The 25,710-nt window shown below is 43.4% G+C and overlaps 1 protein-coding gene across 1 annotated transcript in view; it reads left to right on the top strand.

Annotated features, from left to right (window-relative positions):
• Positions 1-8,984: 8,984 nt before the first annotated feature.
• Positions 8,985-25,710, top strand: part of nphs1 (NPHS1 adhesion molecule, nephrin) — a 37,119-nt gene continuing 20,393 nt past the window's right edge. The window contains exons 1-4 of the mRNA XM_084556197.1: positions 8,985-9,899; positions 13,387-13,581; positions 19,170-19,292; positions 24,814-24,936. Coding sequence (XP_084412323.1) covers positions 9,833-9,899; positions 13,387-13,581; positions 19,170-19,292; positions 24,814-24,936 — 508 coding nt within the window. The 5' untranslated portion in view covers positions 8,985-9,832. The remainder of the gene's footprint in view (positions 9,900-13,386; positions 13,582-19,169; positions 19,293-24,813; positions 24,937-25,710) is intronic.

The raw sequence follows: 25,710 nt of genomic DNA, 5'->3' as shown, positions 1-25,710 counted from the left end.
TCCATTGCCTCGCTGTGGCCCACACCTTCCCTCGCACAATGGTCTCCATCTGTTGGCCCGGTCGACTTTCCCCGGCGGGCCTCTGGGGGTTGTGTGTCGGCTGGTGGAGGGAACCGCAGTCACCCTGTCATTGCTCCTGTGACACCTACACATCAAAATAGATACTTAGAAGGAAGGCAGCCGTGGGAGTGGTGGAATGTTTTTGGGAGTTCACTTGAAAGAAGGAAAATAAATAGATTTTGTGAAGGATGAAGTGTTGCAGATGTAGGAGCGGTTATGGGTTAGCTAATTAGGACAGAGTGACTGGGCGGAGGGAGGTTGAATGGATGGAAATGAAGTGATCGATGTCTAAGGGGAAGAATAAAAGAAAGACACATGCCCTGCAAGCCAACAGCAGTCCATATACGTATTACAGTTATTGCTCGAGTGGCACACGCGCCAGATAATGTGGCTAAAACGACTATCAGATTGAGCCACAGGATATAAGTAAATCAAAACACTTTGCTTGAATCAAAATGCAAGCTATGGCACTTCAGAGAGAGCCTGTCAGATCAGTGCTTTTAGCTGTCCGCTGCATAAGCAGGTATAACTGGATTATGGTTGTGTTTCGGCTGGCAGGCCTTATCATGTAGACTCTATGGTTGGTCAGTTCAAACTGGGCAGATTACAGTTTGCAGAGAAGAGGTTTAGCCTCGTTTGGAACTCTGATATGTTAATTAAAGTGGATTTTCTGAAAATGGGACGGGCAGGATGGCTAACTCCACCTCAACAAAGCCTTAAGCCCATCTGTTGGCAGAGGTGTATTTGGGCCTGAATGTGTTTTTTTTTTTGTATTTCGGATTTTGGACATCTATCCCTGTGAGAACCAATTTGAGCCTTTCAGAATGTGGACATATTTGTGGGGTGAGGTCATTTTGGTTTGTGATCAGTTCCAGGGAATTCCTTGTTCTGTTCCAAATGTTACGGCAGCACCATGAATTAATATATATGCAGTCATACGTGTATTATATAGACAATTTGCAGTAGTCTTCTGCTAAAATACCAAGACAAAAAAGTAGTTTTGATATGAGACAAACACGTGTTTGTCACTGTTGCCCATGAAGTTGGAATCATTTTGCTTGCAGACGCATTCCTTTTTTTAATCCTATTTATATAAATCACATTGTCGCAATCAGTTCATGAGAAGAGGTAAAAAGTATTCGACTCCAACTTTATGGGCAACAGTTTATATAGAAGGACGGTTTATTAAATACTTTGTGCCGTAAAGGTTACTGAATTTTAAAGGCTCAATCGCATCTTGCCGATTCATAGAACACATGCTGTTATAAAGAGCAAGAGAAAGCTCATAGCATAACTTAGAAGGCTGAGCTGAGACATTAGTGGGGCTGGTTAAAACACTTTCCACCACTTATTCTTACTTGTTAGTGTATTTTGGTCAATTTGACCATTAAAGTAGTATAGGAAGTTTAATCTTTTTTTTCTTTATTGTGTTTCTTCATGCAGCTCATTACCAGAGCCTTTTATTGCTCAAAGCAAAAGCATTACTTTGAGATAAAAACTGTAAATAATATAAGATAAGCTAAGGTGTAGCTTTAATGATCTTACACAGGATAAATTTAAAAGCAGGGGAGAGTGAAAATCAAGAACGAAATTAACAACAAATCAGTGGTAGCGCACAAAATAAGACGGAATTATCTCACAATCAACAGCCACAGTGCTGAGTTAAGAACAAAATACAAGAATGGTATCTCGGTTCCATACACACTCTTTATTCAAAATGACTTTTTCTGTAATGAATTGAAATCGTGTCGTAACAATGGCTACTTGGCCTTGAGTGTCAGGTTGAAACGACACAACCTCTCCTGCAGGCGGGATCATCACAGAAGATGTAAACTTAACTTGAATCGTTGAACAGCCCGTTTCAGTTATAATAAGAACATCCCTTTCTTCTCAGGTACAAATTGTAAAATCTTCACCTCTGTGGTGAAACTAATGATGTGAGGGAGAGCAGAGGAGGAACATTACACCTGACCTGAGCTCGAGCTACGGCTGAAGGTCGGCGGAGAAATGAATCCGCGTTGTTTCTTTCTTGGAAGAATTAGAAATCCTGGGCTGTTTTGTGGGGTGCACGTGCGTTAATATGTGTGTGTGTGCATGTCTAGTATACTAATGTGGGTGTATTTCTTAACAGCGGAACATAAATTATAGAACACAAGGGTTTTGTTATTAAAGTAGCCTTTTATTACCTAATTGCTTTTGTTAAAGGCTTGCTTTGGATCCGTTCAATATTGTTTTTTTTTTCCATGCCTTGTTTTTGCCCCCATTTTTAGCTTGCCCAGATTTAGCTCCGTTTCATCCTCTAATCCTTCTGTTTTGTTAGTGACACTGGGAGAACAGCCTGGGCTGTGTGGCTCAGCCCTGCCTGTCAAAGCCTATAACATCTCTCACCAGGATCTGGTTATTGCCTGAGCTCTGTGTATCTTTATATTGAATTGCTTGTGATAGGAGGCTCTGGTGTCATGTAGGTTTTGTGTGTGCATGCGCGCGTGTGTGTGTGTGTGTGTGCGCGCGGGTCTCCATGCGCACATGTTTGCGCGTGTGTTTATTGTGCGTGGATCAGGTGGTTGTGAATCACACACACACACGCGCGCGCTTTCCACCACCACACTCCCTGCTTTGCTAATCCATTCGTCCATCACCACAGAGGGTTGATAGATGGGGCAGCGGAGACGGCAAATGTAAAAGTTTGTGGGCCGTGGACGGCGAGCTCGGCATGAATATCAGTGGCGCGGAGTAAGTGCAGGGAATTGGATGAGCCAGAGCGAGGGAGGCGTCAGCACTTTCCCTCCCATGCATTTTCACTCAGCCGGATTGAGTCTTATTATCTGACCCTGCTCTTCTTCCCTCGGTGACCTAATAATATTGTTTCAGCGATCCTGTCCAGCCTCTGACCTCATGACTTCACGCAGGAATCTGCTAGATGAAGACTTCACTTTCCCACAGATGCCTGAGCTCTTTGCTTCTTGCTCGGCGGCGGCGGTGCAATCATAAGCACTGCAGCGGCAACTTTAGTTTAACTGGAAATCTAAAAGTCGCTGCAATTGAATTTCCATAATACAGCCCTCAGTTATATCTAATACTATTTATTAGTCTAATGGAGACTGATCTAATATAGACAAACCCACAGTTGCGCTGTAATCATCTTGTACTCTACCTAGACAAACATCTGTATAAAATCTCATCAGCGGTCGCTTTGATTGGTGTTTGTCTGTTATTAGGAGCGGAGTCACAGTCGCAATATCAGTGAATTAACATGGTTATGTAGGAGCTTGTTAGGCAGCTGAGGTAAATGGGGGAGATTAGGGAAATAATCCTTCCCCAATCTGGACACCGCAGCTGGTTGTCTCAAGCCTCTCCATCCATCCCGATAGACACACACACACACACACACACACACACACACACATTTGCACACACACTCAGCACTGAACTCCGTGTGGATGCCAACAGGGACGCGGGGATGGGGGATTGATGGGGAATGGCCAAGAGTGTGTTGGTGTGTTTAATTGGGTTTTTCCAAATCTGTCTTAACTCTAATACGTGTCCTTCTGCGTGCTCCGGTATCGCTTGGTCTACCAAAGCGCAGTAACTTGAGAAACACTCGCCAGCAGTGGGACATGGTTCGCGTCCCTATTCAGATTTCATTATAACAGACTTTTGGAGAAAGTGCTGCAGAAGGGGATTAAAAACAACTATCACTGTCAGACTTTTCAAAGTCCTCTTATCTCTGTTTGCCACTGTTATTTTACTGATGCCTGCATTTGTCATTTCTGGTTTCTGGTGATGCGTACTCTCAATGCGGCTGCCTGTTAAATCTCCTTCCCCTGTGGTCGACTGGGAACCAGATTGTCCAGGGGAAAAAAAAAAAAAAACCTACATTTTGACCTTGTCTACAGATTTAGAACACAGAAGCCTCACTGATATGGCAGCTGTACTGTGGCAGGCAACAGAAGCCAGGGCTCCAATCAGATCATCAGGTCAGATGGCTGTGGTTAATGCCAAGGCTCAGAGTGTGAATGTAATACTCCCTCAGCTCAACAATTTTGGAGCCCTCATAAGTCTTGAAGGGAAGGGTTACTGAGGCCCCTTTTCATTAAATTAACTGCTTCTTTATGGCGTGTTCGCGCTATGAACAACGAGCGCCGCAACTCGGTCAGCGCTGCCGGTGACATTGTGGCGGGGTTGACGTTGGAGTGTCAGTCAAGCGCTCGATGACGCCATCGACGGGAGGGCTTTGGAACAGGCGCTGGCGGCGTGTACGACACGGGAACGGATATGATTGGTTGACACATGGCAGCGTCAGTGGAACGACAAACGAAGTTGAAGCCGGCTCAACTGTCATGTTGTGCGTCTCGCCTGACACGCAGAGACAAGGGTCAGACGTCAGCTTTGCAGCTTCGTTTCTCCGGCCACCATTGAAAATGGATTGTAGCTTATTGCTCTCTCACTGCTCTTGTTGAAACACCATCAGAAGTCTGGACAATAAACTAGTCTTTTCTCTTCTTGATGTGATTGACATAATTGAATGTCTTCTGACTGATATTAGCCTGTCTGCTGTTAGTTACTGGCTCCAAACTGTTAATAATTAGGATTTTTTTCTGAGTCTGAGCAGTTATCTTGTTTATGGCTATCCCCGAATTCCTTCACCTTCCACCCAAATACTGCACACACCCACAAGGCATGCATTGGAACTCAAACACAAAGAAATATCACACACAGTCTGACTCCTGCTCCATTTCCAATCTCCTGGACACGACCCTATCTTTCCCTTTTCCACATATTGTGTTGCCTTTCACCATAGCGCTTATTGCTTTCTTTGATTAATCTTCCTCCTTGCTTTCCCTGACGCACTGGTCTGAGTCAGTAGACTTCCTGTTGGTTTTCAAAACAACTCTTCATGTCAGCCTTCCTTCCGCCCATCTCTCCCCTTCCCCTGCTCCTCCCTCGTCTTCTATTCATCACTCCACAGCCCATTTTACAGTATCTTTCTGCCTCCTTCCTCCATCCGTTTCTCTCGCTCCATTACCTTGCTCGTTCATGTCCCCTTCATCTCCCCCTCTGCCTGTCCAACCTCCTGACATGAATTCTTTTCACCCTCTTACTGTATTTCCCTCCTCTTCCCTGCATTTCCCCTCTCGCCATTCATCTTCGGGTCCTCTGTCCATCTCCCTCCCTCCCTCACCACCTCTCTGTCAGGCCCCGGCTCCCTCCCCTCCCCTTCTTTCGTCTGGCAGTGGAGCTGCTCCACACTTGCTGACACTGCTGTTTGTGTGAACTGAGTGCTGAGCTTCACAGCACCCTCGCCTCCCATTGCTCCCCCCCACCACCTCTCCTCCTCCTCATCCTCCACCTCCTTCTCTCCTTTCCTCCTGCCTCCCACCTACATACCCCTCCAGGCGGGGGAATTAACCTTCCAGCCCTGAGCTGCTGGGCTTAATGACTGTCTGTGGGGCCGACTTCGACTACACAGCCCAGCTGCTAACATCTGGACCACACACACCCACTCACACCGCCTATATTCACAGATCAGATACTGGACACTAGCACTATACACATGGATAACATAAGGTTACAGAATTTGTGGCACACTTGCTGCCACAAATGGGAGTTTCACTCACAGTAGTTGGTTTATCATTACTGCGTGGCCGACCTGTAAAGGAAGAACTGACGCAGCAGTGCAACTGCTTTTGTGTTTACACTGTTCAAATACCTGGCACAAACTGTACAGTCAACCCAGAGCCACAGCACAACTGCAGACTATCACTAGATCAAATGAAAAATACATGCGCACGGAATATAAACATGACCTTTAAGATGCCTTTCTAGAATAGCTTCAGTATGTTCCACTGAGCAAATGGTGGTATTCTCCAGCCACCGTTCAGTCGGAAGTATATAATTGACAAAAGGGATGGGTGGGAGAGACCTGGGTGTGGGGGGGTGGAGAGGAAAACTGCTCAGGAAAAAAAAATAAATAAAAAAATTCAACTGTTCAAAGTGGATTCTTTGGCTCATCCCTGCCTCCGTCTCTGCAGCAGAGCAGATCAGGGCACGAGTATTCAGCAAAAGAAATACAGTTATGTGGTTAGTCTCTATTCCATTCATTATGTATGAGCATAAATGTTACAAAGTAACAGCTGTGAAGACATCCATGTTGTATCTGGATTTTTGAGGGCTGCTCTGCTCCTTCCAACCTAGCGCAGTGTAATGCTAAATAATGGGAACCACGAATCCTCCCCAGACAGACGAAATGCACTCAAAGAAAATACAGCCATGTTTTTCCACTTACTGGCTCGCTGTAGCTTTTTCAAACTTTTATAAATATTCATTCAGTTGTACTGAAACAACATGTCCTACAGCTTTTTATGTGGTCAGTTGTCACCACGTGGCCTTGAACACACTAAAACTCTTTGAATCCCCTGTGCAGCCGTGGTGCTGTTCTGTGACATGTTTTGACCCCGTTGTGGGCACAGCCACCAGCACTGAACGCCCATACAGACACCTTACCCATTCTTCAGTCTGTGCTCATGCTTCTCTTCCTCTCTTTATCTGTTTGCCTCTGTCTTAGACTAAGGAGTGAGGGAAGGGGGAGTCCCATTGGCATTCTTTAACATCTCCGCCGCTCACTTGTGTTCAGAGAGCCATCTGTAGATCAGGCAGACGAAAAGACGCTCCTGAGCCTCGGCGTCACTCAACAGGTAAGCACGGCTCTCTCTCCCTCATGCAAATTTGCACACCTATTCAAAGATTCTCGGCTTTTTTTTTTAAGAAGGAGTACGCCCTCTCTGTGCGTCTGTGCGCCTGCCTCACTGTTTCTCTGTGTGCACCCTAGGCAGGCAGATGTGCTTGAGTCGGTGGAGGTTGAAAGGAGTTTTTTTTTTTTTTTTTTTTTTCTTCCCCTCTCTGTCTCTCAACTTTTTCCTGGGGAGTGTGTGTTTGTGTCTCTGTGTGTGCAGCAATGTCAGTGCAATCCAGTAAACACTTTCAGGTATAGATTAAGCACACAAACACCTGACTTGTCTGTCTCAGACGGCCTTGTAATTGTACTGGATGCACAAACTGACCAAGCTAACGTGACCGATCCTGTCTGTTCTGACTGTATTTGGCACAGGTCTTAATTGGAGTGCTTAAAAAAATGCTATGTTTAAATGCGCAATCAGTGATTTGGATGTGATTAGATTCTGTTGATAATCTCACCTGCACCTTTTTAGAAACTCCTCTTTATCAGCAGTTCAGCGCTGAAGCCGAAATGGCTCACAACACAAAAAAGCTACAGTAATTTGACCTCCAGGAACCTGGTGAGATTGGTAAGAGTTTAGCTTGGTATTAAGATGTAGGACCACACCACAATTGGATAGCTGCATGGAGGTTGAAACTTCATTTTCTGCACATTGACTGATTTCATGGGGTTTCACGTTAAATTGGTCTAGGATTGAGTGTATTGAGTCGTTTGATTATGTTATGAAAGATGCTATTAAAAATCTACCTGTCGGGGTCACGCTGAATGGTTCAGCTACTTCTAATGTCCTTGCGGGGAGAGTGGCAGCCTTGTCTCTGAAAGCGAATCAAATTTCATATCAAACTTTCTAATTTGCATCCGTAAGAAGCTGGTGAAGAACAAGGTCACACACAAAGGGAAAAAAAAAAGAAAAACCCACTGGCAATGAGTTCTGCTGCGGCTGCCGTGGTAAAACACGTCTCTTAAATCTAAAGACAAATGAAATTGCCATTCACTCTGGTGTTTATCTAATGCTACATGTTGAATGACAGTTACTCGACAAATGATACGCCGTGGCAGATTTTTCATACTCTCGTTTAATGAGCATTCTTGCAACTGGCTGTATTTTTAAAGCAATTAAGGCGGTTGTTTAACTAGGTAATGGGAATGTGGGGAGGTCAGGCAGGCTGTGTCTGCTTTCATTAAGAGTCCCAGTGAAAACGGTGACTCATGACGCCGGCAGCAACCTTTCTGTGTCGGACAAGCAGTTCTCTTCCTCGCAGTAAATACTTGATGTTTGAGCTCGAAATCCCAGAGGTGTGAGATAGATTTCTTTTTTTCTTTTTTTTTGCCTTTTTAATTGTGCTGTGGACAAATTCAGAAAATCCGACACTGCTCATCATGAGATGGAAGAGTGTATATTGCAATGCATATGAGACGAATATCAATATTAGGAATGGTTTAATGATTATCTTTGTGTTTACCTACCCAGATAAAGAGAAGATGTACATTTCTATCCTAAGAATAGAATCTCTATTCACCCAGGAGGGAAATAATTGCCCCTGTGTGTTCAAAGAGTAAACTGGGGGCTCTGGAATACACAAATGTTTTGAGAGTGAAAAAAATAATTGAGTGCGAGTTAATTCTTATCAAAGCCTGTTGGAGTGCAACTAATCGACTGAGGGGAGATGCGTCAAAAAGCTGTTGCCTCCAATTCATTTTGTCTATTCAGATGAGAAAATGTTTAGTTTTCAATTAAGTAAATCACTATTATTTGTTCCACTCCTGCAGCAGATAAATTGAAGTGATTACACACTGACTTAAAAGCCACAGAGCTCCCTTCCAGGTCAGATAAGTCAGCACGGGCCCACAGTATTGGATGCTGTGGCCCACACACCCACAGCGCTGCCTACGGCATTAAGTTAAAAAATGTTCCTTTCTCAACAGTCACACCAAGAGCGTGTCACGATCTTGAAAGCGGATCACACTTTTTATACTCACACATCCAGGGGAAAGGAGCCTGCAAATACAGATACACATTGTAACTGACATAAAAAAATAAATTTCCTTTCTTAAAGCATTGTGATGAATATTTTCTGACTTACCATCCATTATAAAATGCAGCCATGCATTCTTGTTTTTGCATAGAATGGTTTTAAAAGGTGACCATTATGCTGTATTTGCTACAAATGTTAATTACTTTGTATAATGTAGAACCCTCTATAGATTTGAATGCATTTCTGATTGCCATTCAGTCATTGCTTTCTGTTAAGGTCAGTGCAGTTTATCTATCAACTTGCAGAGACTTAAAACTTTCTTGAGAAAGGTATATGACTGCCCAGTATCCTGCATCCTTTGTTCTCCACTGCCTCAGTTGATCTTCTAAGTGAAGCCAGGAGAAATGCTGTAAGTAAGCCACGGAGGTCTTTAAAACAACTAATAACAAATTCATGCGCAGTTCTGAGGGAATAGTGCACTCTTTGTGACTCATCAGGAGACCAACACTGGCTTTACTAACTAAGCCACTCAAGGATCGAAAGCCGCTCTGCAATTTAAGACCTGCAGCACAAAATACAAACACTGCGCTCATGAAACTGTGTTTAAGATTATGACTGGGCCGTTATATAGAGACCCTTTTTAACGTGTCTTGTGGTGTTTTAATTGCATGCTAATAAAGGGATTGATTGATTGATTGATTCAAAGTCTGCTTTGATGGTGATGTTGTAAACATGCGTTTGTCTGAAGCTTAGTAGCCTTGGGAACTGAATGCTCAGTTCAATGGTAAATGGTATTTCCAACCCAAGCTTCACTTTGCTGTCAGAAAGTCAAAGCTTGGGGGGGAAAAAAAGCACTTAAACACTTCTATATTAAAACCCTCATTTTTAATTTGATGGCGTAAACACTACACTGCTGGACTTCACACTAATTATTCTGAAAAGCACTTGTCGGCTTGTACTAGTAGATGAGTGCCTGTACGTTTCATATGCGTTTTTTTTTTTTTTTTCTTTTCTCCAAGGTTGTTCCGTTGGTTGTCGAAGGTCAGATGTCAGTGGTGAAATGGACTTCTTCTTGTCAGCGTGGATTGTGCCTTCTTCATTTCTACCCTTTCTCTGTCTCATCTGTGGTAAGAGAATCAAATGTCACCACGGAGTTATCATTACAGTAAACGTGGCCTTTTCAAGTGCCATTTGTGTTCAGGTTGTTTGGCTGTGCACGGGCAACCTTGACTTCATTCAAGCCTTGATTGAATTTCCACTATAACATAATAGGTGCTTTTTATGTACTTGGCTCAGGTGTTGACATCCATGTACTATACACACGAGGCATTTAATCTAAACCTGGGTAAAACATGTCTGGGTGTCTTTTATGCTGACATAGTCATTGTTGCCCTCTTCTGTTTGATTAGTCAAGTGGTAGAGTATTAACTGCATCTTTTCCCTTCTTCTGTAAACTGAAATAGGGTTATCATCGTATTTATTAATGGCAAAAGGTAAACTCTGTCATAGGTTATTAGTGTTTCATGCAAATAGTCATCTAAATACTGCCTGGGGTGTAGTGTGGCCAATAATGACTATTCTGACAGGACTGCTGTTACAGTTTAGCTCAAGGTAAAAAAAAAAAAAAAAAAAAAGGCCAGTAAGAGCGGTTTGCTGATGTGCACCTTTTATAGCTTGAATATATCACCTCAATTTTCACCTCTGGCACTGAGTACTTTCTACAGACCCTGAATACCACTCTGTGTCACTTCTGCTGCTATTTATTATACACATAGTATTTGCTTGCAAGTTTCCATGGTGATCGTTACGATGACTTCCAGTTCATGCGTCTTACCGAACATCATCTTAACCATATATCCTTCCACCTTATGACAGGAGAGGAGGATTTAACTTTAAATAAACGTTTGCATCACCAACACCTCTAAATGATACCCGTATATGAGGTGTAAGCTATGCATGCAATGTATAAAAACGGGTTGAGAGTCAACCTGCATGCATATATATTTGTAGACATCCAGGCTTGAGGAATGGAAATCAGCATTTCACAGCAGACATTTTGACAGTTCATAACAGGAAAGCATGATGTGATAAATAACATTCATTAATGAGGGTTGCATTTCATTTAGGTGTTGCAGTTTCAGCACCAGGCTGTCGTGCGTCATGCTTGCTTACTGGCAACTCTTACTCACAATCTCAAATGAATATGAGCCATTCCATTCATAGCTGACACATTTACCAGTAAATGTGTTAAAACAGGACAGCTTCACCTTTTCCTTTAGAGCTGTTGTAATAACATGTTTGGTCGACATGGTCAGATGCTCCTAATGTGAAATTAGATGTAAGAAACTTACAGCCAGTCATCACCCATCTTTGAAATTAGCCACAGCTCTATAGTGCAGTTTGGCATCTTTCAGTTTATTGTTTTGGATTTTTACTCTGCACCTAAAGGCACAGACACATGGACATCAAATATCTACCAGCAACAAAGGCCGACTCTGATTTCATGGGTCTACAGTGTGGCGGGCTTCGCTTTAACTAGATGCTTGACTGTCAAACATATTGTAGCATTTAGCAACAAAGGAGTGAGGTGTTTCCATCAGGAGCTAGTGGAGACCAAAATAGAGTAAAAATGAGTATATTAGTGTTGTGTCCATTTGTCAATTCTAAAACGTTCTCCATATTCAGTATATAAAAATATAAAATAAACATAAACGACAGGAGAAGTGAATAACAGGTTCTGCTGGGAAACTTTTGGACCTGGCATTCATGAGTAATGTTACTTAGACATGTACCACCCACCTAGACCAGACCAGATACCCCCACGCCACAGCCATGATACTCCTCGATGGCAGCAGCCACCCCAAGCAGGATGCAGCCTGACACAGGCACACACACAAAAAAGGTTTGGGAACAACTCAGAAAACACGAAAAACAGCACAAGGTGTTGACCTGGCCTCCAAATTCACTAGATCCCAAACTGATCAAGTATCTGTGGGATGCACTGGAACAAGCCTGATCCATAGAGGCCCCTCTCCTCAACCCATAGGACCCCACTGACAATATTCTGTTGCCAGACACCACAGGACACCCTCAGAAGGCCCATGTCCATTCTCTAATAAACTGTTTTGGAGGCACAAGGGAGACCTGCACTGATCAGTGTATATAGTATACTTAAGCTTCACATTATACGTGTAATTTCAGAATAATGGCCACTGCTGATAATTCAGTGTACTGTACCTTCACCTTCATTTCCACTGATTCAGTTGGTTTAAAGGTATAAGCATTATTATTATGCAACTGGACTGAGAAAGAAGAGACGGGTTATTTGTAACGGCAAGCGAAAAAACTAAAACCATTGTCCCAGGACCACAGGTAGAGAGGGAATTATTAAGTAAAACTGACTCAGAAACAGCAGTTAGGCAGCAATGTTTTAAATTTGCTATCTTTAGTAAACACTACCCACCATAAGCTCCAAAGCAGGTTAAATCTTTAGTGGAAGAAGACTCTGAATGTAATAAAGTGATTGACTGATTATGAATTCAGCTTTATCTTCACTTCAGGACATGAAAATGAAGTCTTATCACTGCATTCTGATACGGTATATTTCTATATCTCAGAAAACAATGTGCAGTTCCAGCAGCCGCTGTAGATCATTGTTGAGTATTCATTTATGTAAACTGTATGCAAATATGCTCCTGTGTTTGGTTGTTTGTATGCATCCTCTGTAATGGCCAATCTTGCCCTTCATATTTGACGTGAGGTGACTGGTTCAGCCTTGATCTGAGAGCTCTGCCTCTCACTCATGTTGTCAGATGCAACAGAGCATGTACTTCACAAACAACTTGGTCATTGCTTCAATGAAGGTCAAGATTTAAACGGCCCAGTGGAATCAGGCTGGCTCCTCTGTGGGGCATTGTTTAAAGAAGGCTCATGCTTAGATATTAGGCACTAATTGGAGTATGCACTCGCATTTGGCTCCTTGAACTGAATTTATTCATAAACTCCCATGTATGATAATCATATAATCTTAGCCTCCAGCGTTAAAGGCCGGTGGGTGGTCTTCTTTAAGGCCTTACTGACTCGAGCTCACTGCACCACAGAATGTCACCTAAGAGCCAGGCTGAAGGATAGCCAACACCAACTATGACAAACAAGGGGGATTAAAGTGATAATCATTACTCTTCCCAGGAGGAATTAGCCAGTGGGGCATCGACATTGAAGGAAAACCGCAGGTGAACAAGGTCTCTGATACCCCATGCCTTCTTCCTTCTTCCAATACCCTATCTGCATGGCCGAGGGGGGATTTAATTTGCAGTAATTACTTTATTGACTCATTTTCAGGGCCGTATCACTGCAGTTCCCCATCAATAAAACATATGCCAGGATGAATAATGTGGCCAAACACAATGGGGTGCCTCCTCAGACAAAAACTCACAGGACTGCTTCCCTGTGGCGTATGTTTACGTCATGCTTCCCCTACTTTATTTCCTTCATAACACTTCGCACACATACTCAGCTTTTATTCAAGCCTCTGTCCCTTTGGATTAAATCCCATCACATCTCATGCTCCACATTTCCACCCCAACTCCTTCACCTTTTTTTTTATGTCTCCAGGCACAGAGGCCCAGCAGGCCTTCAGGTCTGAGCCCAGGAACCTTACTGTGCGGATGGGGGCCACAGCTGTGTTGAGGTGTGAGGTGTTGCGGGCCTCGGGGACTGTGCAGTGGGTGAGAGATGGCCTCCTCCTGGGACCTCAGAGAAGCCTGCCAGGCTTTCCACGCTACAGCATGATTGGAAACCCCAAGAGAGGTAAACAGGGATACTCACGGAATATGGCCTATGGCCTGTTGGGCTTTGATGGATATACAGTATCGAAACTAAATGAACACTTTTGATAACACAAAAATAGAAGAGAATTGGAAATTAGGAAGACTTGAAGTTAATGGGTTGGTTAAAGAATAAAAATAATAAAGAAATAGTAACAGAATGATCAACTATAGTTAAAGTAACAGTAAATGTGAACTATTATGCTCTTCCTTCTTTCAACTTCTGTAACCGCTTGCCCTGTTGAGGGTCACGGGGGGGCTGGAGCCTATCCCAGTTGTCATCGGGCGAGAGATGGGGTACACCCTGGACAGGTCTTCAGTCTGTCGCAGGGCTAACACAGAGAGACAGACAACCATTCACACTATTGGCACACCTACGGCCAATTTAGAATCACCAATGAACCTAATGAACATGTCTTTGGAAGGTGGGAGGAAGCCGGAGTACCCGGAGAGAACCCACGCAGACACAGGGAGAACATGCAAACTCCACACAGAGAGGCCCCAGATGGAATCAAACCCAGAACCATCTTGCTGTGAGGCATCAGTGCAAACCACCACTGCCACATTATGCTATTCGTTTTTTTCTGAAATTCTATACAACATCACGTGTTTATATGAAATAAAAAGATTGAATAATGAGGTAGACTTAGGTAGTATGTGAACTAAAAGCTCCAACCAGGCTTCACCATAGGTCGATACAAGTTAAAGTTTTGTAAATGTGTGTACGCAAAACAGTCTAATTGACTAGTATTATAGGCATTTAATGTACTGTAGAATACAATAAACCACCATCATGTCACACACAGTGAGATGGTGACCAGACATAGATCTCCTGCTGTAGTCCTTGAGGATGTTGATGTTTGTGCCGTTCATTATTACATTTTGGATATTTGATTTGTTATATAATTTGTAGGTTTGCAGGTTACTTCAGAATTAGTTAACTGATGATTGTTGGCCAAAAACAGGACCTTGACGAAACAAAAGCCAAAATGGCCTCTTTCAGAACTGAAAGGCTGCAAAAAGGGCCAGTAAAACTGTACATCATGCAAAGTTACTCTTGTGGAAACTCGAACATTATGTTATATGAGGGCAGCGCAGTGGTGTGCTGGTTAGCACTGATGCCTCACACAGCAAGAATGTTCCGGGTCCGATGATTCTAAATTGGCCGTAGGTGTGCATGTGAGCGCGAATGGTTGTCTGTCTCTCTGTGTTAGCCCTGCGATGGACTGGCGACCTGTCCACGGTGTACCCCGCCTCTCGCCCGATGACAGGTGGGATAGGCTTAACCCTCTGGGGGTTATATAAAATGAAAGTACGGATTAAAATGTGTTGCACCAAAGAAAACACCATAATGTGCTGTCAGTATTTGTGTCATTTGTGCCAAATGTCATTTATCAGTGGCAAGTTAATGTTTGAGTGAATATCTTCCAGTGTAACGCTGGAGAATATGTTTGACTTCATACCTTTAACCTGTGTCAGGTCGCCTTGTCGCGTTGTGTTGCTTCCATACATATGTGACAGTAGAATATTATTGTGAAGACTAAATAAACAAGCAGGCAGCAGAGCAGCTAAGATTGTTTTACTGTTGGTGTTGGCACCGAGCTGACTCAACGTATAAGGCACTTTCATGTCGCTCCTAGGATGTGGTTATTATCAGAAGTAAGTTTGGGATGAATGTACGAACAACGGAACTCAAACATAGCCACTACAGTATTAGATTAATCCTCTATACTTCTTTGTTTTCTTTTGTCATATACTGCAGCTCATATGGTTTTAATTATGAAAAGCTTCTGTCACCTCAGGAAGCATCCGACAGTGCAGCTTGACTCTGGCTACTCTAAAAGTAAATGAAATGAGGTTGCTGCTATGGCTTCAAAGTGCTGTAATAAAGCAACACATGCATTACAGGAACCTTATGGCTATCAATACAGGGAGCATATGGGCCTTGTGAGGTGATGTGACTGTCAACAGCTTCTCACAAATATGCCTTATCCTGTCACTCGCATGTAAAGACATGGAAAAAAAAAAAAAAAAGAAATTAAAGCAACAGAGTGTCAGCTAATCAGTGAAATGTGGCAGAGAATAAAGTGTGCTGCAGAATCTGCACCACAGTCTATAAAAAGTAATAGCCAATTAGAAGGCAATCCCGAGTAAGAGAAGAGCATCTGTTCCTGATGAGCCCGCAACTAGACAAGCCGCACTTCACAGTTGCACAGTGTGGGAGACCGCCAGTGACACATAAACACTGAGGGATGCATAGACGCCCATGCACCATCCTGCATCCTTATTAATGCCCGGCCTTTACACAAACATACATATAAAACACTAAAATGTTGTTTCTCCATTGATTAGTTGTCAGTGAGCAAATTACCATGACCATTACGGCAGATGGAGCGACAGAAAAAAAAAACACTTTGCCAACTTTTACATCCACCACGACGAAATAAGCACCTGTACTCACAAATAAATGGGCCACAAGCGCACACACACTCGCAAGCTGACAAACGTGCGCGCACACTCTCATGAATAAAATACTAATCAGCGCAGGTACACTTTCCAGGAAAAGAAACAGCAGACTGATGTATGCAATCACTTTACACTGCACAGAAAGAGCAAAATCATTTAAGATGACACTTGACTGCACTTGATATGCCACCAGTTTTCACTGATTGTCACCATCAGTGATGTTTATTGATGCTTAAAAAAGCCTCAAATCACGCATTCACATACACAAGAGAGGCCAGCATTGATTTCCACATGCACTTACAGTAAATGTTGCACCCTTAGTTTCCTCAAGCTGAGGCAATGATGTAAATGTGTACTGACACAAGCCTAGCTGTAGGATCCCGAGCAGCAACTTTTATTGTGAAGACAAACACATAGATAAACAGATAAAACAGCTTGTTCAAGGCGCCAAAGCATTAAATATATCTTTCGTAATTTATTTTTTAATGATTGGCCTACAGGCAGTCGTTTAATTGTAATACATGGCATGCAGCCAGGCAATCAGGCAAAATGTAATTATTAATGAACACACCATGAACACACAAGGCGCCACATATACAGCAAGAGTTGTATATTTTTTGTCAAAGTGGCTCGAGGATTCCAGTAGTGGTTGATTTAGTGGCTTAGTGCTGCAGATGAAAGGATTCTGGGGATAGCAAAACAAACTGTTGTTTTAACAGAGATGTCAGGCAATAATTGGCCTTTTTCCATCATTCTGCGAACAATCATGGTCTGAGTTTATGCTGCAGCTGGCATAAGTCTGAGAATATCAGGACACAGTGACAGTGGCTGGCAACTTCACTGAGAGGTTGGAGGTGCGCAACCTGCCGCCTGCTGCTCCTTATCCAACAGCTCATTGTAGTTGCTTCCTCTTTTTGAGTCGCTCCCTGCAATATATCAAACTGATCTGATATCGAAAAATGCCAACAATGACAGTTGTCTTGTTTTATAGGCGAATCTTTGATTAATGTTAGCGGCGCGCACAAAGCTCAATGGCGAACACAATGCATTTCCTGTGACTACCTTACAACGAAAGTCAATTTCTGATTAGTCAAAGTTTTAATCTTTAACCCAGCTGTTATCAGCTGTCGTCACTTGATGACAGCTTATTATCCTACATTCATATCCAGATATTTATTTATAGAGATTAAATTAGTGTGCTGGCACCAGAATGTCTTTAAAAGTAGAAGTTTAAAGTATAAATATTTGAAGCCGTACAAGTGTTCATATATGTCTTATTCTTTAATGTCTAATCCAAAAAGAGACGGATGTGGCCTTCAGCTGATTAACACCTGCCACATTGTGGAGACTGTGTGGGTACTTTATTCTTTATTCTTCTTCTGAAAAAGGAAAGGAAGAGAACGCCATGAGAAAATGTATCAAGTGATGGAATATTTTCCATAGGATGCGGCCACAAAATACTAAAGAAACTATATTGTTAACCTTCATCTGATTGAATGAAGAAACTGGTTGTTCCGATTAGTAATAGGCACTAGCTAGTTTACTTCTTCTCTTTCTCTTTTCCTTCAGACTAACCTTTCCCACTTAGGTAACACTACACCGATCAGGCATAACATTATGACCACCTTCCTGATATTGTGTAGGTCTCCCTTGTGCCTCCAAAACTGTTGTGACTCATCAGAGAATGGACATGGGCCTTCTGAGGGTGTCCTGTGGTGTCTGGCAACAGAATGTTGTTAGTGGGGGCCTTTGGGTCCTATGGGTTGAGGGGAGGGGCCTCTCTGGATCAGGCTTGTTCCAGTGTGTCCCAAAGATACCTGATCAGTTTGGGATTTAGTGAATTTGGAGGCCAGGTCAACACCTTGGGTGTGAGCCTGTGTCAGGCTGCATCCTGCTGGGGATGGCTGCTGCCATCAAGGAGTGTCATTGCTATGGGGTGGGGGTCCCTGGCCCGGTCTATGTGGGTGCTACATGTCAAAGTAACATCCACATGAATGCCAGGTCCAAAAGTTTCCCAGCAGAACATTGTATTGACACAAGATGGTCAGTGTTGTTCACTTCTCCTGTCAGTGGTTTTAATGTTGTGGCTGATAGGTGTCAGTGTTTTCAGTCTTGAGCCCGATGCACAAATGCAGATTTATAGAGGGTAGGATGTACTGCAGGCCTAATGGATGTAGTTTTTAGGTCCCTAGATTAAATAAATGCATAGTAATAGACAAATAAGCAAATCGCATTGCAGCCATCCACCATCTCCGCTGCCATAAATACACACTCTCTTCAACTTGATTGCACTATTTGAGAGTAATTTCAGCAAAGGAGAATATGATTAATAACTTCAATGTCTCTCTCCCTCTCTCTCTCTGTCTGCACTCAATGATAACTTAGATGTGAAAATTGCTTCTGGTTGGTCTTAATTATCTTGCCAGCTTACTTGACACATGCATTTTTAGGTCTGGGTGGTTGTCAGACCAAGATACTATTTTCCACATGTTAGGCTGTGAGCCATCAGGAGCTGGAAAACCAAGACTGAACATCGTCTAATCCCCACAGGTTATGGGCAACGCATCAAACAAATGAAGCCCTGTTGGCGTGCCAGACTATCAGAAGAGATACAGAGTGAGGGACTCTGCCTGGCATCAATTAATAGACAGTTTATTCAGCCGACGTTGTGAATCTGGGATTGGATTTCGTTTACCACACTGAAAATTCATTCTGAAACAAAATGCCTCTGTTACGAGTATAGACAACCACTCGCATGTCAATGGAAGCGCCTGCAGCGGGGGGTTCTCACCAGCTGAGATGTTATATTCTACTAAAATAAGAAATTTGTCTATTTATAGTCAAATCAAGCATACAAATGTCAGCAGTGGAGTATACTCTAGTTCTGAATTGATGTGTCATTGCACAACTGTTTTCATTGTTAATTTTCTCATTTCGCAAGTTGGTAATTGCCTCTAAATTCCACACACAGGGCCATCAGGAAGTACTTTATCGATTTACTGCATATACAACAAACCTGAAGAGTCAGGGTTACATTCATTGGAGTGTAAATGAGAAACACATCCTTATCACAACAAATAATTAATCTCTCCATCTCTATTTCAGGGCAGTATCATCTTCAGATTGAAAAGGCCCAACTGGAAGATGACGCCTTCTATGAATGTCAAGCGGGTCCGTCGGAGAGCAGCGGAGCAATTGTTTCCAAGACGGTCTGGATCAACATGCTAAGTGAGTAAAAGAAAAAAAAAGAAAAGTGTGTTAACAGAGGCGATGTAGAGGCTGACGAATGTGTTTTTTTTTTTTATTTATTTTTTCTGTGAAACAATGAAATGACGTATGTAATGAGGCACAATGAGCATCCTCAGCACTCCAGTAACATACCCGACCTCTTGACCAGCAATCAGCATATAAAGAGCTGTTAAATATTCATTTCTATTGATAAAGAGCTTTCATTTGTTCAAGACGAGGCGGATGCATTTGAGGCAGAGACTAAATTTAGCGCGTCCTTGGTACAGTAGGAGCTTTCCTCCGAGCGCATATCCTGTGTAAACCACCGACAATGTCACAATATTTCTGACTTTTCGGACCGTGTTTATTTCTCTAACAAGCACGATGCCGTCACTGCATGTTCCAGGAGGCTCATGGCTTTAACCAGCAGCTCGACAAAATAAAGTAACAGTTCGGCCTGGACTCCCTGGCAAGCCTCAGGGCGATTCATGTCTCTTCCTGGCGCAGGAATAAATTATAACAGAAATGATTGAAAACTTCCTCCTCAGACATGGATTGGAATAGATGTAATTGTGCAACTCCATTAGACCACCTGTTGTCATTCTATAACAACCGGCATTTCTCTCTCCATATCCGTTGTGCTTGTGGGAGCTAGCCCATATGTGGCGGGGAAAGGACTCTAAAAGAACCTTTCTTCTCCAGGCGCAGTTCATTTACTTACATCCCCCTCCCCATTCTCTCCGTCGCACAATTTCTCCCTCTCTCCCTCGCTCTCAGGCTTTCTCTTTGGTGACCATGGGCAGGGGGGTTTCGGGAGAAGGGGTTGCTGTGGCGATTCTAGCAGCCTCACTCTCCTCTGGGAAGAGAGCAGGTTTTTCTGACATCAATGGACTGGCGGGAGGGATGGCGGGTGGTGTGGGGTAAGAAGCGCCATAGACTGCAGACGTCTCTTTTGAATGGCTCGCCTCTATTCCGCACGCCGGCAGTTTCATGTCCTACGGCAGGCCTACACCTGCAGCCACAGCAGGCTTTACTCCCACATCTATTACGTCTGAGATGCCTATTGCATGTGTCCCCCGCATACGCAAAGTCAACACAATTGCCTCTGGCTTTGTCGAAAAGGTCAAAATGTGTGGGAATTATGTTCGTGTTGCATCAGGGAGAGCTGGTGGTGGTATTTACCGTGGCTGAAACCTACCATTTCCCTGTGTTCTTGACGCGCCCAGATATGGATCCTCTCACACGTCTCAGCAGGTGATTTGTCTAGTGTCTTGGGATCACTTGTCAGCTGTTGACTCTGTGAGGTGCACCGTTGTAAAGGGCAAAGAGTGAAGTGGCTGACTTAAAAAGCACTCTGCAGCCGTGATCCTAAAGGGTCATTTGTTCCGCCCAAACAATTCAAGTGATTCAAAATACATGACTAATGTGGGGCTTGATAATGAGCAGATGAATCCAATCTCCCGTTAGTGCTGAACTGGGACTGGAAACTGTGCATATTTTTGAAGAGCACCGTCTCTGATGAGTTTCCCATGGACCTCTCCATCGCTGAACTACAGCTCCCAAGGCCCCACGACCCTGGCCAGTCAACCATGGTCATACCCCATCGAGCTCTGCATCAGATCAAAACGCTATAAACTCTTTATGAGGTGGTACGATAGGGGAGCGGGGTGGAATCTGAAAACAAAACAGAGATTGCTGGTTGTATAATTGGATTCTTGGGTCAGAGGGAACTGGCTAATTCAAGATGGGTCACCACAGGCAGTAAATAGCAGGGATAGAGGCAAAAATGTCAATAAACCTCATCTGCGGGCTTACAAAGAGATGTTTTGAAGACATTTCCATTGGTGCAACATAACTCCTGTGTGTTTTTGCCTTCCTGCAGAGCTTAGATAGGGGATTACTGCAATAGGCAGATCAAGTGGCAGTGAGTAATCCATGACAATAACAACCTCTACCCCCTCTGCCGAATCCCCCCCCTTCCTCTGCTAAAACTTACCCCGCACTGTGCCCGTCACATACCTGACACATCCTGTGTCTCGGTTTATACCATTAGCCTTACCATTTAATCCTATTAATGAACAACTCTCTCCCTCACCACATTGCATGCCTGTACAGATGCCTTCTGCAAATGTTCAAAACATTATTTGATGTGTTCTGGTTTTAGACCGTCTTACTCATTCAGCTGCCATAGTTGGGTGTCACAGAGATACGCGTGTGTGCGTGCACACGCGTGTTTGTGTGTGCCCGCGTGTGTAAGCTTATTATCAGCGCTGGTTGGAGGTTAGAGGACATTTTAGGAACCAGGGCTATGGTGAGGTTTTCTGTGGTAGCTAATGAGTTTAGCACTTGAAGAGTATATAATGAGCCTTCATTTTATGATTCCCTGTTATGAATAATGGAACGACTTATAAATGAGGGCACAAGCAACATAGAACATGGCGACTTTATTCATCTTTGTTCATGAAAAGTTCTGACGGTTGCCCAGGATGTAACCCCATCAGACGACGCTGTGTTATACACTGGTGTGACGGTGTGCGTATTACAGTCCCAGACTGATGCTGCAGTGCCAGGGTCTCTCTTCATAATTAGCAGGGGAAGTGCTAAATAGTACAACGGGACACTCGAGATTTTGCTTTTCTTTCTGTTTTGATCATTAGGTGAAATTTACAGTTAAGTCAGTTCAGACCTTGCAGTTATATAATATGCATTTTTTTGTAAATGGTCATTTTGGAGGTGGATGCTGACAAACCGGAGTTTAACTGCTATGTAATGGAGGCAAAACAAAAGCTAAGAGAGACATCAAGAGTTGGATAGGGAGTATTGGTTTTGGGCTGGATGAGGGCGTATTGGAGGTAGGGATGGGAAGGTCTTATTTTTGTCTTAAACACCTGCTCTGCCCCACACCCCCACAGAAAAACAGAGTGGATGCAGACAGGAAGTGGGAGAGAGCAGGCTCGGGGAGGGGGGGGGGGGGGGGGGGGGGGGGGAGCGCTGAAAAAAGAGCACTGTGGCTTTCATTGCCAGAGATCACACACCTGAGACCTACGATGCGTGTATGGGTATAAGAATGAGCGAATGTGTGTGTTTTTATGCACAGATGGGCACAACAACAACAGCAACACATTCTTGCGCATGGATAACCAATATTTGTCTTGCGGAGATAAAACTGAGGAGTTGTGTGTGTGTCTGTTCTCGTGTTGAGAAGTCAGATCCATTATTTTCTATTCTATTCGGCACAATAAGCTTTTTAGAAAGTGTTTATCCTCTGGGCCTGCTCCAGCATTTTTCAGAGAGTCAGGTTGGTATCACATGTTAGACCACGCACTCGCCGTGTTTAGACCGAGGTGAGATGAATGTGGCTCGTCTGCGCGCTCCCTCGCCTGTGTCAGCGTGTGGAGGTCCGCACGCGCCGTAGATTTGAGTTTATCTCTCTTTGGGCGTTTGTGTACAAAGGAGAACAGAGAGTATGTACCTCTGTATGTGAATGAGGGAGAGGGATAGGTGTGGAAAGAGCTGCTTGTGCATATTGATGTGTGTCTGCTAATCTGCTTCTTATCTGCCTTATCCATCCATCCGTCTGTATTTGTCTAATGAATCGAATTTTGCGGCTCACTGTCTCTCGTCTGAACTGCAGGAGCAAGCCTATCTGTTTTTTATTTATTTATTTGTTTTTTTGTGTCCACATATGTGCCTTAATAAGAGAGACAGAGCCGGATGTGGCAGAAGCAGGGAGAGAAAATAAAAATCTGATAAGTCTACAAAGAAGGGCCAGGAAGAGTTAATGAAGAGAACAGGGTGTTTTCTGTCCGTTCTTTGCTCTGAGAGCATGTCTAGTAAATTGAATAGAATGAGTGTTTTGTTGCTGCTCACATGTGCTATCGCATTTGTACAAGTGTGTGTGTGTGTGTGTGTGTGTGTGTGTGTAGGTTTATCCTGACTGGGCTCTTTTGGTCACATGGTTTTGTCTGAGTGGATGTGATGGATGGCGGGTTGTAAGTCCCAGTCCAAGCTGGAACACACCTTCCTCCGCACTCCTGCAGTTTAGCTGCAGTGGTCAAGAAGGATAGTGTGGGGAGAGGGGGTGGGCTCAGGCTGCTTGCTACAGAGGGATGATAGAGTGAATGAGAGATAAGAGGAACAGGCCAGCGTGAGCGAGCGAGGAAAAAATTAGATACCTGCCTGTCTCATTTGTGAACATATCATTATTCTTATTTTAGGATTTGTTATGCTGCCAGACACTCCTCGAGCACAACAAGTGATGTGCCTATGTGAATTGTGTGGGCCTGAGTAGATTGAGAGTGCAGGGGCTGTCAATAGATGCATGGCCCAGTCATCTTCTCGGGGAAGAGGGGGGGGAAAAAAAACAAACAAATGCATCTCATTATTGCAGCGTGCGCCTCTGCAGTGCTCTGGGTAACCCATCACAGTCCACACAGATTCAATTGCTTCTTTTAAATCAGTTTGAAGCTGCAGCCACATCTCATCTGTCTCAATAGCAGACTGGGGCCAGTGTGCGACTCTGCACACGGCAACAGCTCCTCCTAGTGGCGAAGCATTGGTCGCCCGTGGCACAAAAGGTGGAGAGCAGCTACTGAATGGCTTAGGTGGTTTGGCTGCTTGTGGTCCAGCTGTTTAGCTATATATTGGCAGCGGCTTTATCTCAGAAGTCAGCTGCAGCTGTCGTCCTGCTCCTGTTATCCTCCCTCATCCTCCCATTTCATTCTTGCCGTATCTCCTTCCTCCTTTGCCAGCCTTTCAGGTCTCATTCGCACACATGTATCCATCCTGTACTTACCTCCCTGTTCTCTCACAACTCAGGCAGCCTTTGCACTGATCTGTGATGAAAGAAAAACAACCTTCACAGTAACCATAGTTTCTAATTCTACAGGCTCACCCACTCGCTTAAAAGCTGGCACAATAGACGGTCAGCTTTCTGTAGTGCGTGTGCACGATTTAAATTACAGTCTTGGTGGTGAAAGTAGTAGTGAACAGATCTGCAGAAATCTCTTTGATAATTAGTTGGTGACAGATTTCTGAATTCTCTGCCAAACTGTTTTTGGTCCCCTGTGTTAAAAGCTATGTTGTTTTTTTGTTTTTTTTCTGGAATCCCTATTTATGGTCAGATAAAAGGACTGAAGAGTAGAACAGGGGAGAAGTGGAGACTGCTTTGATCAGTCCAGAAAGCACATATTTAGCTTGGGGCTGATCTGAGTAGAAAAGTGTTTGGTGCTCGCTCTGATAGATTAGCGCTGGATCGGTTTCATCACGGTTTCATCTCTGTATTCTGTTCTTGTCCATAATTTGTATTCAAAGGCAGCAGAACATCAAACCTAACCGCAGTAAATCACTCAAAACTGACACTGTGACATTCCAGAGTGTTACAGTCGTATTATCATATCGTTGCACGAGCTAATGTCCATCTGTTATAGCAGCAGCTTCCAGTAACCTGAAATTACTGTGATGCTAACAAGGGTAATGATCTCACGAGTATGAAACTTGAGCTGTTGTTTCTCTCACACAGTTCCTCCATCCAAGCCATACTTCGTGGTGGACATGGCTACACCTTGGGTGGCAGGGAAGAAGTACGCCGTCATCTGTGTTGCCCCTGACGCGAAGCCTGAGGCTGAAATCACACTTTATAAAGGTGAGCTGCCCTTTCAGCTGCATTAAATTTGCAGCCAGTCAGGCTGCAACAAAAGGCAACAGCAATTTTGATATTCTACAATCTAGGATCTCTGTAGGTTGCAGCCTGAATATTTAAACATGGAAACACTGCAAAGGATAAAATGCAAGATTACTTGTTTCGTAGTTTTTAAATAGCAGAGTTAAAAGCACGAGCCTCTGTCTGTGTGACAACAGCTTGAGCATTTAAATTTGCAATTTCCTCTGACTTTACAGTTGCGTACACAGTGAATGTATCACAAGTTCCTTGTTGTTTACAAAAACAACTACAATTTCCTGTTTTTATCTGTTGCTATTCTTTTTTTTTATTTAGTTTCTTCTTTGTTTTGACCAAAATTGACTGATAGTTTTTTTTTTGTTGTTATTATTATTTCTCTCTTACTGTGTATTTGTCTGTTGATTGTTGCTCTGTAGGTCTTTATTGTGTCCAATAAAATGCAGTCTTCTGCAGATCTTACAATCTCAACACTGATTTAATTGAAATTGGGGATGATATGATGAGAGGATTAAGAAGTAGCGATGTCCAGATGTCACATTTAAGGTTTTCACCTGCAGTGAGTGAAACAGCAAGAGAAGTGAACCTTCCAACCTTTTTATATTAGGTGATTGCAATATTGCAATAAATGTCTTTAATACATTTCTACCGGGTTCATACAATACAATTTTATATAACTTATCATTTATAAAATAAATATACCTGCAAAAATCAACCAAAGTGCCAAAACTCTGGGAGCTG

The sequence above is a fragment of the Chelon labrosus genome, assembly GCF_963514085.1.
Source record: "Chelon labrosus genome assembly, chromosome: 12".
Taxonomy (NCBI): Eukaryota; Metazoa; Chordata; class Actinopteri; order Mugiliformes; family Mugilidae; genus Chelon; species Chelon labrosus.
Note: the sequence above shows the minus strand (reverse complement) of the source record. Positions and strands in the feature narration are given on the sequence as shown.